This window comes from Cimex lectularius, unplaced genomic scaffold (assembly GCF_000648675.2).
Source record: "Cimex lectularius strain Harlan isolate CLEC.00 unplaced genomic scaffold, Clec_2.1 scaffold99, whole genome shotgun sequence".
In the NCBI taxonomy this organism is placed as follows: Eukaryota; Metazoa; Arthropoda; class Insecta; order Hemiptera; family Cimicidae; genus Cimex; species Cimex lectularius.
This window is the reverse complement of record NW_019392713.1, coordinates 276,934-290,343: the sequence shown is the minus strand read 5'-3', so window position 1 is coordinate 290,343 and position 13,410 is coordinate 276,934. Positions and strand designations below refer to the sequence as shown.

Sequence of the window (13,410 nt, the reverse complement as noted above, 5' to 3'; positions counted from 1 at the left end):
TCGATTATAAAATGAGCGAATTAAATAAATGATATTGCACATTTTTTATTAATTAAAGTACCTTCAATCCCTCTCAATACACTTCTCCGAATGTGATGGCAACATCTCAGTACCCTCTGTTTGAAGTTTAAAGCCTTTATTATTAACAAATTCGATTTTTCTGACGACTTTTGATCAATAAATTTTGTATGTTGTAAAACGTTGTCCAGGTGTCAGAAAAATGGTGGTCAGTAGGTGAGAGGTCTGGAGAATAGGGAGGGTGAGGCAAAAGCTCATAACCAAAGTCCAACAGTTTTTGTGTTGTCACATGTGAGACGTCTTAACTAATGCCAATTTTTGGTTCATTGCTTCAATTTGAGAGCAATACATTTCAGTATTGATTGCTACGACAGGATTCAAGAAAATATAGTAAATCAATCCGAATGAAGTCAACCAAAAATCACCATCACCTTTTTTAATGAGTTGGGGGCTTTTGAAAATGTGCTGCTTCTCCTTTCTCGAGCAACTGTCCAGAACGTATTCTGTTATAGTAGAGGACCCACTTTTCATCAAAGTAATAATTCTATCCAGCATAGGTGCGTTTCTTCATGAGGAACCCAACTTTCGAATTTTTTCTTCTTTCTAATTGCCATAAGGTGGTCAGCGACGGGCGATTTGCTAACTGAAAGATTTTATGTTGTTCTGGAATTTTCTTCCACTCAAGCTCGTAGAACATCATCATCTAGGGAAGAAATCCTTCTTTGTCTTCAAGGCTAAAGTCTGCCTCTCGAAATTTTTTAAGCCATTTCTGTACGGTGCTCTCACACTGCCATCGTCTACAGCTTCATTGATGTTTCTGGTGACCGAGTTTAAACACGTAAACCGAAATTACTTGAAAATTACGCGTTGACATCGTAGTAAAGACTGAATTATTCCAAAGTAAAGGGATGCTGCTGAGGTAAACAAATATTTTTGTTTGGAAGAGGATTAAAACGTGTTGATATTCGTACAAAAGAATAATCTATCAAACGTAAATACTTTATTATATAGAGGGGTAACTGAAAGAAAACATGAAAATCGGCATTCCAAGCCCCGTATGGTGCGCCCTTTTTTGTATTCTTTTTTATACATGGCTTTATTTTATACATTTTATTTCATAAGAATGAATAGTAATTTAAATAGTCCTTCTTTTGTTTGTACTTGTCTTTCCGTGATATAAAAAACAAAAAAAGGAGTGTTTGTCTCCACACTCCACATTATCTGATACTTCAAAGATGAATGTCATTTTTGTTTTAGTTTTTATTTGAAAAATTCATTGAGATACAAATTTGTTTGATATAATGAAAATAAAATTTTGTTTTATAAATAATTATTTTATTTTTTTCATTTCCACGGACGTGACGTGTGTAAATCAAATCCAACTCGCATGCTTGGAGTTCAAACTTCAAAGGCAGTTTGAAAAACGAAATATACGACACGTGGAACAAGCAACTAGACTTCCACTGGTAAATTTTACCGGAATATATGTGCCGAAATGTTCAAGTATAACTTAGAAAAAATTCTTTTCAAATCAAATAACAAATTAATTAAATCTGACCTTTTTTGGAAATGCTAGGTAGATGATAGTTTATGTATATGATCGGGTACACTAAAGTATCTCGAAGAATTCCTTCAATTAATTAATTCTTCACATCCTAATATAAATTTGTACATTGGAAATAAACAAAGATGGTTTTTAGACTTAAAACTGTCTATAATAAATAACCTAATTGAAATAGACATATATTGAAAACACACAACTACAAACCCTATGATACCTGCGGATTCTTCTCACCCATGGACCCAAAAAGCTGTTGGATTTATTTGGCTTATAAACCGTAGTTGAAACTCTCATTAATGCCTGCTAATTATAAAAAATAATTACCAACAATTAAACCCTTGGCTAAAAACAATAGATATCAAGAAATATGCTAGTGAAAATAGTTATTCAGATATCGTGAGATGCGGTCGGGTGTGATGTAGGTTTCAGAAAAACATTTTCTTTATCGTGCCAACGTTTCGATCTTTTATTGAGATCATCTTCAGGGCTCAAAGTGTTTGTCTTCTGTGTAATTGTGCCATCCTTGTGTGTCGTGTTGAGACTCTCGATCGAAACGTTGGCACGATAAAGAAAATGTTTTTCTGAAACCTACATCACACCCGACCGCATCTCACGATATCTGAATAACTATCGATTAACGGTCACTAATCTCTACACATTTCTACACTAGTGAAAATAATAGACAAATTAAGTTTAAAAGAATCAACAATCGTTAGGTCATTAGGTTTTCGTTGCTTGACGTACATTGGGGAACTATCTGAGAAAGTAGGTAAAATTCTCAAAGGAGAAGGTTTTAAAGCAGCTTTTCTGTGCGTGTTCACTTAGAAACATCTTGAAACCTAAAGTCTAGGTTGACAGCTTGTCAAAAAGAGGGATTTACAAACTTAATTGTAACGATTGGGATATTAAATATATAGGACAAACCAAGAAATTAAAACGAGATTTAAGAACACGCTTAAATCGAAATTTTTTTTTGAATTTAAAGGCTAAGTGAATGATACAAAACACTACTTCTATGTAAATTTAAGTACAACCGTTTTACACAGGCAACGAGCTTGTGGACAGCGGGGCAAAGTAAGCTGTGAAAAAAAGGAGCAAGATTTAGAATGCCCCATACCATTGGAGGAGTTCAAAGGCATTTGGAAAAAGGAAGTATATGACATGGAACAAGCAACTAGGTCCCTACTCAACTGGTAAATTTTCCGGGATATAAAACCGACGATCAGCAGTAGACCGTGGTTCTTTAACTTCCCAATGTCTAAAAAAGTGTGCACTACTAAATGTGTGTCTAATAAATAGTATCAGGACTAACGTAATAAGTGGACCTTTTTGAAGAAAATAGGGCAAAGACAGACTACGTAAGCGAAGAGAGACCTGGAACATCTCATAATGAAATGTAAAAAGTATAATAATGAGAGAACAAAGATGTTGGACAAGCTGTACAGAAAGCTGATCAAGCCGTTTAATTATAAATCTGTACTGAAATTAAATATTTTTGGATTTTCTAAGGGCTATGGACTTAAAAATTGGATCAGAAAGGGAAACAGATGGTCTCTGAGCCAATTACCGAAGAAGCAAAGGGGAGAAGAAAAGCGCGATCGACTCAATGACACATAAGTGAATTCTCTCGGAGAATGAAAAAAGAGAAGAAAAAATGAGCGTGGGAGTGATAAAAAGAAGAGAGGGCAGGGGCGTCTCGGGGATTGGGAAGGTCGCGGACGGTGGACGAGGCCGTGGGGGGAGTCGGCGGGAGGCTCGTAGGATCCGGCTCAGCCTCAGAGACGGCCACAGCACTTAAGAAGATGGACCGGCGAGGAATTTGGATCTGCTTCGCCCTGGCGGCGGCCCTCTCCCAGGCGGCCGACGAAGACTGCGAGTGCGTCCCTTATTTCCAGTGCGTTGACGGCAAGATTGTTACAGACGGAGAAGGACTTCTCGACGTCAGGTAAACGGCATGCCATTCCGCCACTCTTGCACTCTACACAATAATTGTTTATCGTCACATATCGTAAAATACATACATACAATACATTATTAAAAATAAGATTAATTAACGATTAATTTAATGGTTTCAAGAGTCAAAATCAACAAGAACAACGGTCTTTCCTGATGACACCGATGTTTCTACTCTGCTATATCTTTACCTGTAACTTGTTTTAAGTACTGTGCATGATCTTACCTATTATTTATCTATTCTATTGTTTTATCTTATTCTACTTGGATCCAACACCACAAGGTGCAAAAAGCAACATTGCATGTTTCGGCCACTTCTCGGTGCTGATTTATCGAAAACACCTTTTTATTTATTTGTATCATAGTATTTTATCCACTGCCGAGCCGTACTAATTTTCACAGACCGGTTTTTCGAGTTATTTCAATTGTCGCGTTAACTTCAATCTCACCATTGATCTAAAAGTTTAAGATATAATTCAAATAACAGTAATAAATTTATTTGAATTAATAAATACGGAATGGTTTAATTTTCTAAAACAAGATTGAAACATCAGTAAGTACTGTTTGACAAATTTTTATTATAATGAATTTTAGAATGAAACAGGACGCATCGTATTACATACACTGCCGTCGCGTTCCAAATACAACATAAATATATGTAATACATAATTAATTAAGACTGTTCTCCGTAGACCCTGCAGAAGACGAAATATATCGTCGAAAGGTTGGAGTTAACACAAAAGCACTAGGCTTTTCTGACCACAACCCTAATCCACGAGACTTATAGAGTAAACGCTATGTAAAACAAATCATCGCACGCACATAAAATCTATGTTGTCATTCGAATACACAACAACAATTAAACCTATGAAGTTGAAACATTAGTTTCATCAATATTTTTACATTTAATTCGCATTTAGTCAACGATAACGTATTTACGTACTATTGATTTCAAAGTAGAAATACCCGAGCAGTCGTTAATATTTATTCGAAAAAAAGAAGATATATAAAAGTAAGCTTAAATGTCGATAATACGTAAGTATAGTAAGTACGTAGTAGTAAGTGTTGTTGTTAAGTACGTAATGTAGTGTTTTTGTTTGATTATTCTTACAACCGTCAGATGTGTCACTCTTCCGTTTGCCCGGCATGGGATTGAGGAACTGTAAAGAAAAAGTTATATTTATCTCAATTTTTCCAGATTTCGATCATTTGATTGAGCTCTATCAAAATCTGCAATGTGGGTTAAAATATATTTATTATATCTGATGATGCAAACAAAATTGTTTTTTCCGTTTTTACTCCGCAAGAAGTTCGATAAGATAAATACTGCACATTACATTTTTTAATATCCATTTGCAAAATATGGCAACAAAAAATCGCCAGTTTTATTCCTTACTGTGTGAATCGTAGATTAACCCTAAAAAGATATATATTAAAAAAAATTAAAACGATAAATAGTTAAAATTAAAATAAAATCGAGATTAAAGAGGTATCACGAAGGAATGGCAAAAGCTGTGATACGATTAGTTGTCTTTTTTATTAATCACCAGTGGGAGAAAGGATAACGCGTCCTTTAAAAAAAAATTCTGGAAAGCCCAGGGGAAATCCCGCCGGCCCGCAATCAAGGTTTACTGGGAAACAAAGGTCGGCGGTTAATCGGTGGCGACTCCGCGTTTAACACGGCGTCTTCTCTAACAGTAAACACGTCTTTTAGAATCGTAAAGATCAGAAGATATTTGACGATGGGTCAATTTTTTTTCTATTTAGGAAGAGATTTCCCGATATTGCGGAGACATATACTGGATTGCCCGGAAAATAATGCACATTTTCATATTTTCTTTCAATTACCCCTCTATATAATAAACTGTTTACGTTTCATTGATTATTATTTTGTACGAATATCAACAAATATATATAAATAAAATCCTTTTCCAAACAAAAATCTTTGTTTACCTCACTAGCATTCCTTTACTTGGGAATAATTCAGTCTTTATTACGATGTCAACATGTGATTTTTTTATGAGTTTAAAACTCGGTCGGAACGGTGCCCAAACGGTCAAAAACATCAATGAAGCCATGGGCGATGGTAGTGTGAGAGCACCGTTCATAAATGGTTTAAACAATTTCTAGAAAGACTTTAGCCTTGAAGCAAAGTAGATAGATCGCAAGGATTTCTTCCCTAGATGATAATGTTCTGCGAGCTTTGGTCGAAGAAAATCCCAGAACAACTGTTCGAGAATTTGGAGAGAATCGTTCAGTTAGCAAATCGCACGTCGCTGAGCACTTTGAGGCAATTGGAAAGGTGAAAAAGCTCGAAAGTTGGCTTCCTTGTGCATTAAACGATCACCAAGAAAATCATCGTTATGAAGTTTGCGCAACACTTCTTTGCCGAAACAGAAAAGAACATTTTCTGGATAGAATTGTTCCTTGTGATGGAAAGTAGAACGATAACAGCAGACGTTCTGGACAGTTGTTCGACAAAGGAGAAGCAGCAGCACGTTTTCCAAAGCCCCCAACTTATCAAAAAAAGTGATGATGACTCTTTGATGGGATTCAATTGGGCTGATTTACTACAGCTTCTTGAATCCTGGCGGAACAATCACTGCCGATATGTATTGCTCTCAAATTGAAGCAATGCACCAGAAATTGGCATTATCGATGCCATCGGAAAAGGCCGATTCTGTTACCCACAACTCTCGCTCGGCTTCAACACGAAAAACGGTTGGATCTTGGTTAAGAGGTTCTGCCCCAACCTCCCTATTCTCCAGACCTCTCGATTATCATTTTTTCAAACATCTGGACAATTTTACAATACAAAAAAAAAATTATTGATCAAAAATCGATTAAATAATGTTTATTAAAACTCATGAATTTCTGATCTCGTTTTAATTTGGTTTTCATTAAAATAAGCATGTTGTAATCTATATAACAATAAAAATAAATATAGTTTGAAATAAGCAAGAAAATACGAGTGTCCGGTTTTTTTTGTCGTTGAGTATATTTTGTTTTATTTTTGCTAAAGTTGTTCGAATTGCGTAATTACGGCTGGTTCTTGGGAACAACAAACAACGAACCAAATATAATTAGTTGAGAAATTTATTTATTGTAAAATAAAATCGAATAATAATTTTATAATCATAATGTTATATAATATAATTTTGTCAGTTGTTTAGTTTATTATTTTAATATATGTATAATAATTTTATTGATGAAAACAACCTACTCTTTCGAATTGCCTGCCTAACGAATGGCACAATAAAATTATCTTATAAGGTGTTTTTTTGAAACATGGAAATTTTTGAGACTAATATTAATTTAAATTAATTATACTTTTTAACGAGGGTCTTGATCAAATGAAAAACCAATGTCACGAGTGGGATTCGAACCCACGACCTTCGGCTCAATACGACGCTGCTCTAACCACTTGAACTATCGTGACAAAAAATAATCCCGATAGCAGAGGCGAAGGTCGTGTGTTCGAATCCCGCTCGTGATACTGGCTTTTTCATCTCAGATCTCAGTCAAGACCTTAGATAAAAAGTATATTGAAATAATTAACAGAGTCAATTAAGAGTACTAAATATATATATATACATATATACATATATATATAAACTAATAAAATTAATAATAAAAATAATAATACTTTATTTGGCAGATAATATAAATAACAAAACATACCCTTTTTAAAAACATGTATTAACAGCAATGGAATATCCGTCTGCATAGGGTCGAGAGTCGAGATGAAATATTGATAACAGAAATAATGAAATAGCTAATAAAACATAATATTCTCTGTTTTATAATATAATCAGAAAGAAAAAGAAAGCAAATAAAATAATGTGTTGAACAGAGAACAAGATAAATAATTCATATACAATTTATTATCTAAAAAATATTTTAATAAATCATAGCTTAAACTATTGCACCAATTCCCTGCGGGAAACGAGGCACGGCCAGCTAACTTTATTAGCTGCACGCTTGGCTCATTTAATAGTTTGACGAGGTTTTTTTCCGAAAGCACAACACTACCTAGATATGAAGCACGCATCTCGGATAAAATGGTACTCCTATTCTCTTTATTGCCCAGAGACCACATTTCAGTATCGTAGCTTGAAGAACCAGCAGAGATCCCGCAGTTTCCCTGTTCTTCTATATTTCTCATTCGTCAAGCAGAACACATCTCGATTTCGGTCGAGCTTCTTGTTCCTTTTTTAATTTTTTTGGTTTTTGTTAAAAAAAAATCCGTGATTTTTTAAAAAATAAATTCATTACTTATTTAAACATTTATATGGATGTTTCGGGAATTTACACTCATCATCAGAATGTACATTTTTCAAAGACTTAAGTATAACAAAGGATAAATTGCAACAAAGTATTTAACATTTATTATAAAGTTTACCTTACATTTAATTTTTTTAATTTTTCATTATATATTTTTTTTAAAAGATATAAACTATTTTGCATGTATAATTTAAGATTATTAATATAAAAATTTGTATTATTTTTAAGATGATTATTCAGAGATCGTGAGATGCGGTCTGGTATGATGTAGGTTTTAGAAAAACATTTTCTTTATCGTGCCAACGTTTCTATCTTTATTGAGATCATCTTCAGGGCTCAAAGTGTTTGTTTTTCTGCGACATTGTGCCATTCTTGTGTGTCGTGTTGAGAGTGCCCGTTGGCACGATAAAGAAAATGTTTTTCTAAAACCTACGTCAGACCAGACCGCATCTCACGATCTCTGAATAATCATCGACTAACAGTCACTAATCACCTCACATTATTTTTAAGTAATATTTAAAAAAGGAAAGTTTACTTGTCGAAAAGACGCATGTCCAAAATGGACTTTTTTGATGGATTTGGATTTGGGTCCTCTCTTTGTAGTTAACATATATTAATCCATATTTGTTTAGGGGTCATAATTGACCATATTAATTATTCCAATTAATTATTCTTTTTACCTAAGGTTTTGGTTGAGATGAAAAGAATAATTAATTGTTTAATATATATATATATATTTTTATTATGTGCCAGACCATCTATCCGTTAGCTCGTACCACCAGAACTGCAACCAAGGTATTTCGATGAATGAGTCTTGGGTAAGATAAGGTATTGGTCGAGGAGAAAAAGATACAAAATACGAAATTTTTGGGATTTGGCAGAAAATTAGTAAGCTTTCAGACTTTTCTCTCTACTTGGGGTGATTTTCCACTCCTCTTCAAAATATTTGCAGTAGAAGGCAAAAAGTGGTTTCGACCTAACGCACTAGAACAGCATTACGGCTATTTTCAAAAAATCATATCTACAGTTCTATTAGACCGATGTTAATAGATAACTCAGTGCTCATTTTATCTCGCCAAAAATCTAGTTTCAAAGAAAAATGTGAAAAATGGGGGTTCTAATTTAAAAATAAGAATTTGAATTCGACTTATGTCGAATCGAGGTCGAAAAAAAATAAAACATGAACAAACTACATGAAAAATGGAGGGGAATCTCAATTCATACTTTTTTCCTATATAGAACCGCAAAAAAATGGGTGAGCGCATTAGCTTGGACACTCTGTACATTGACTTTACAACGATCAATGTCGAACATTTGCTTCCAGGTTAAAAACATGTGCTGGTATTGATGTCTGCTGTCAGCTTCCCACGACGACGACCGACAGAGCGAAACCCGATAATCCTCAACCTGTCTTTCCCGAGCCTGTCGACCCAGAGCCAGTCGATGGCGATCCAGAGCCCCTTTCTCCAGGACAGACGGACCCTCCACCCGTCGATCAAGCGACCACTCCTTCAGGCCAGACGAACCCTCGACCCGTCGATCCGACTCGAATAAACAATTCGACGAAATATACCCTGCCGACAGTCCTTGGGACACCGGGATGTGGGCGGAGGAGGGTGGGGTTGCTTCCATCGAGGATCTCCAACGCCGGCAGTTTAGGTAAAATCCACGCACGTGGACGAGTATAAAGGAAACTAAATTGGATCCGATGGATTCTTTATGTTCCGTAGCCGATACGTTTTACGGTGAGGCGCCTTGGATGGTAATGATAATGAATCAGGATACATTCGTGTGCGGCGGTACCCTCGTCAAGCCCTCCATCGTCATGACGGCTGCACATTGCATTCCGTGAGTATCGGATTTAAGAAGATGGCTTTCCTCTTCTGACCTGCTTGTATTTCAGGGAGACGGGGTTCAGTCGGCTGACCGTCAGGGTGGGCGAGTACAACACTAGCACGACAGACGAGCCGATCAAGCACGTTGACAAAAAAGTCAAGACCGTCATCACTCACCCGGATTTCAACAGTAAAAACCTGGCCAACGATGTCGCTCTTATTGAACTCGACACGCCGGCCGTCTTCAGCGAGACCGTAGACGTCATATGCACGCCAGACGCTGCCGAACCGGTCAACACTAAAGACTGCGTCGCCTACGGATGGGGTGTCACAGACAAAAGTCAGTTTTTAAACCTTCTGTAATAATACTAAAATCGTTTAATAATTACCATCGGTCTCATTTAGACCGCCTTTTATCCCTGCCATCCGTGAGTGGTACATAAAGTTGTTTCATAAAGTTCTCAAGAAGTTTTTAACTTGGTTCTCGTGCATTACAACAATATATTAGATTTTAAAAAATGACTAGAATAAAAGGGTAAGCATCATAGCATAAAACACCAAATTAGGTGACAACCAAAAAGGAAAAAATACAGCATTCATTCGTCGTAGTTTAACTTGTTAAATAATAAATGTAGACTTGTCTTTGCAATAACACTGTGTCAAAGGAGATTAAAAGGCTAAATAATGTTTACAAAAGAAAGGCCATCCCCTCGGACTGACAAGTGGCACTAAAGTTCAGAGTGGTTTGGTACTGCCCCTTTCAAACATTTGGGATTACAACAAAATGACCCTAGTGTGGGAACCTGGGCACACAGGGCCGATAAATTGGCCGAGGAAAGTTCGATTAGGACTTCTATTCTAAAAGGGTCCTTGGCCCTTTTTTGGCATACCAAACTGACAAAAACGAGGATCTATGAGACAAGGATTAAAAATAAGTCCACGGTTCAATAAAAATGTATTTCATGACAGAAGGATGCAAAAAAGTTCATCAAAGGATCTTCACCGGAAATAACGGCTGAACCACGAAGGACGTTTTATGACTGGAATAATAGTTGGACTGCTAACTCTGCAGACTCCAGAGATATATGTTTAAACTCGGTGCGGCAGAAACAAGGCTGTGCAGATTGCCAGGAAGAAAAAGAAATAGCGAAACTTATTCTCTGTTGGTGCAAACGTTTACGAAGGCTGAAACTCCTAGTACTGGGAGGGGAAAGCCCGGGTATGTAGTATACATACAGAAGTCCTTGGAAAAGCTTTCAGATCTTGTAAAAAGCCCTAAGCTTAATGGGGAGTTCTAGTCAACAATGGAGATGCACGTTCGTAGGTCGTAAAGAGGCCGACTCCTTCTGATCTAGCCTAGTTTAGCGGTAGGAAAATACAAGTGTACAGTTTGTTGCAGCTTCTTCGTTCTTGTTTTGTTAATCTTGTTTTGTTCTTTAACTCTTGCTAATGATTGTTCTGTTCTTTTCTCATAACAGATACCAAGGACCTCGTGCAAGACTCGCTGAAGAGGGTGGATCTCCCGGTGATCACGAGGGACGAGTGCCAAAATAAGATGCGACTGACACGGCTCGGCAAGTACTTCTCCCTCCTTCCCGGGTTCCTCTGCGCCGGTGGACAAACCGGCATGGATACCTGCAAAGTAAGATCCGCGTCGATTTTATATTTTTATTTGATCATAATGGGCAATTAATTCTCTCTCATTTGTTTTTAACCTGTCTGATTTCTTCAGGGGGACGGTGGAGGTCCGCTTATCTGTCCGCTCCGGAAAGACAGCACCAGGCTCGCTCAGGTGGGCATCATCTCCTGGGGCATCGATTGCGGAAAGGGCAATCCGACGGTTTTCGCCTCTGTCGACCACTACATGTCTTGGATCAGACAGCAGATTGCGTGACGGAACCGTCCTTGAAGTCTTCCAAGGGTCTAGTCCATCCCAGGAATTCCACAAGGGAAATCGTGAGCGAGCATCCTTCGGCGACAAAGCCAAACCAAATCATTTGCAACGACTGTCTTGCCATTAACCAATTTTTCCCAATATATGCTAGTGAATATTTTCACAAAAAATATTTTTAATTGTTTTGAATGTGTACGTATATATATTTTGTAGATGAGTTATTTGTCTTTTCAACCCCAAATTAAATGTATAGTATGAAAATAGTACTTTTTCTATACCACCATCCTTTAAACCCTCCTCCTTCCTTTCTCTATGTTCCACACTCATTATTGCATGCCTTCACACCATTTGATGGCCAAGGATGAAAAAAAATACAAGGAAAAACAAATCATGTCAGTAACTCGGTGAAGTCACAGATCTTCCTGCACGACAACCAATTCGGTGCGAGCTTCTAAGAAAATGCCACCCCAAGATCATCAATAACCCACCGTGGAATGCCACCTGAGGAACCGTACACCATGAAGTATATCTTTCTGATTCAGATTACACTCATCTGAAAATTTGAGCCGGGTGCCGGGCTCTGAGGTCAATTTCATTGAGCCTTCTTCTTACAGTCCTGGAGGAAATCGAAACATTTCGGACTTGTCTTATCAGATTGCTTATCTCATTTACTGTAATGCTGCAGTTTCTTAGGGCCTGATGACGGAGGAATCTATCGTCTCTCACGTCATAGACCCAAAAGTCTGCCCTGTCCTGGCCTTCTAGTGTGAAGCTCTGTTTCTCTGAAGTGCCCTTCCTATTATACATTCAGTCTCCTTCGGCTTGGCGCTGGCTGCATCCTTCTTCTAACAATGTTAAGAGCCAGACACTGTCATACTCGCAAAATGCTTGTCTGGATCAATTGAAAAAAAACAAAAAAATGTTTAAGAATAAGAACAATATTGAACGAAATCAACGAAGGAAAAAGATTAACTGAAAGCGATCTTTATTAAACGTATCAGAATGGACGGGCATAACGCTATTTTTATTCAAATGGGATTAATTAGTACAAAAGTGAACAAAGGATGTAAACAAAGCTTTATTTACTGTTTATTTTGATTACGATAGCTCCTAATTACCTGAAACAAATATAGAAAGATAATGTACTTAGCTTTATAATAAATAAATTGAGGGGTGCTTTAAATTTTTCCATCAGTGTATATACGTTAAAATTGAAATTGAACTGATTTGCTTTATTTTAATCGAGTTTAAAAATATTAGTATCACTCTAAGGTAAACAAGTGATTAACGTTGTGTTAAGTTTTAAGTCATCTATTAATCTTTATTAATTAAGGTTTTTAGATGAGATTAAAAAGTCAGTGTCACGAGTGGGATTCGAACTTATGATCTTCGGCTTGATACGCCGCTGCTCTACCACTTGAGCTATCGTGACCTCGAACTACTCGGACACTAACTTCCCATCTCAACCCCACCTTTTGAATTTTCCCTCCTTTTTGCCATTTTTCAAATTTCGTGTAATCTATTTGATTCTCGGCGACAAATGAAATGGCCACGGAGACAGTGAAGGTTTACTTCATTTTAACGTATTAAATTCACTTGTTTTCCTGGTCCGATTGACCAGTTAATATCTCACAATTAATTAACGTTTTTAGTTAAGATTAAAAAGTCAGTGTCACGAGCGGGATTCGAACCCACGATCTTCGGCTAGATACGCCGCTGCTCTACCACATGAGCTATCGTGACTTCGATCCACTCGGAGAGATATTAATTGGTCAAGCGGATCACGAAAACTAGTGAATTTAATTAATCTTTATATTTATTTATTATGGAAAATAAAAACAAATAAATACAAGTGTCTGTTTTTT

The 13,410-nt window shown here is 36.7% G+C and overlaps 1 protein-coding gene and 1 long non-coding RNA gene across 2 annotated transcripts; one reads left to right on the top strand and one right to left on the bottom strand.

Moving 5' to 3' along the window:
• The first annotated feature begins 3,253 nt into the window (after nt 1–3,253).
• On the top strand, nt 3,254–11,806 carry LOC106673062 (chymotrypsinogen A-like). The gene is made up of 6 exons (XM_014404996.2): nt 3,254–3,524; nt 9,141–9,475; nt 9,547–9,664; nt 9,720–9,991; nt 11,130–11,293; nt 11,384–11,806. The coding sequence occupies exons 1-6, from the start codon at nt 3,382–3,384 to the stop codon at nt 11,543–11,545; spliced, it is 1,194 nt and encodes a 397-aa protein (XP_014260482.1). The 5' UTR covers nt 3,254–3,381; the 3' UTR covers nt 11,546–11,806.
• On the bottom strand, nt 3,786–6,362 carry LOC112126740. Its single transcript, XR_002910187.1, has 2 exons — nt 4,644–6,362; nt 3,786–3,988 (listed from the first exon to the last, which is right to left on the bottom strand). It is a non-coding gene; the product is annotated as an uncharacterized LOC112126740 (long non-coding RNA).
• Nucleotides 11,807–13,410: the final 1,604 nt, after the last annotated feature.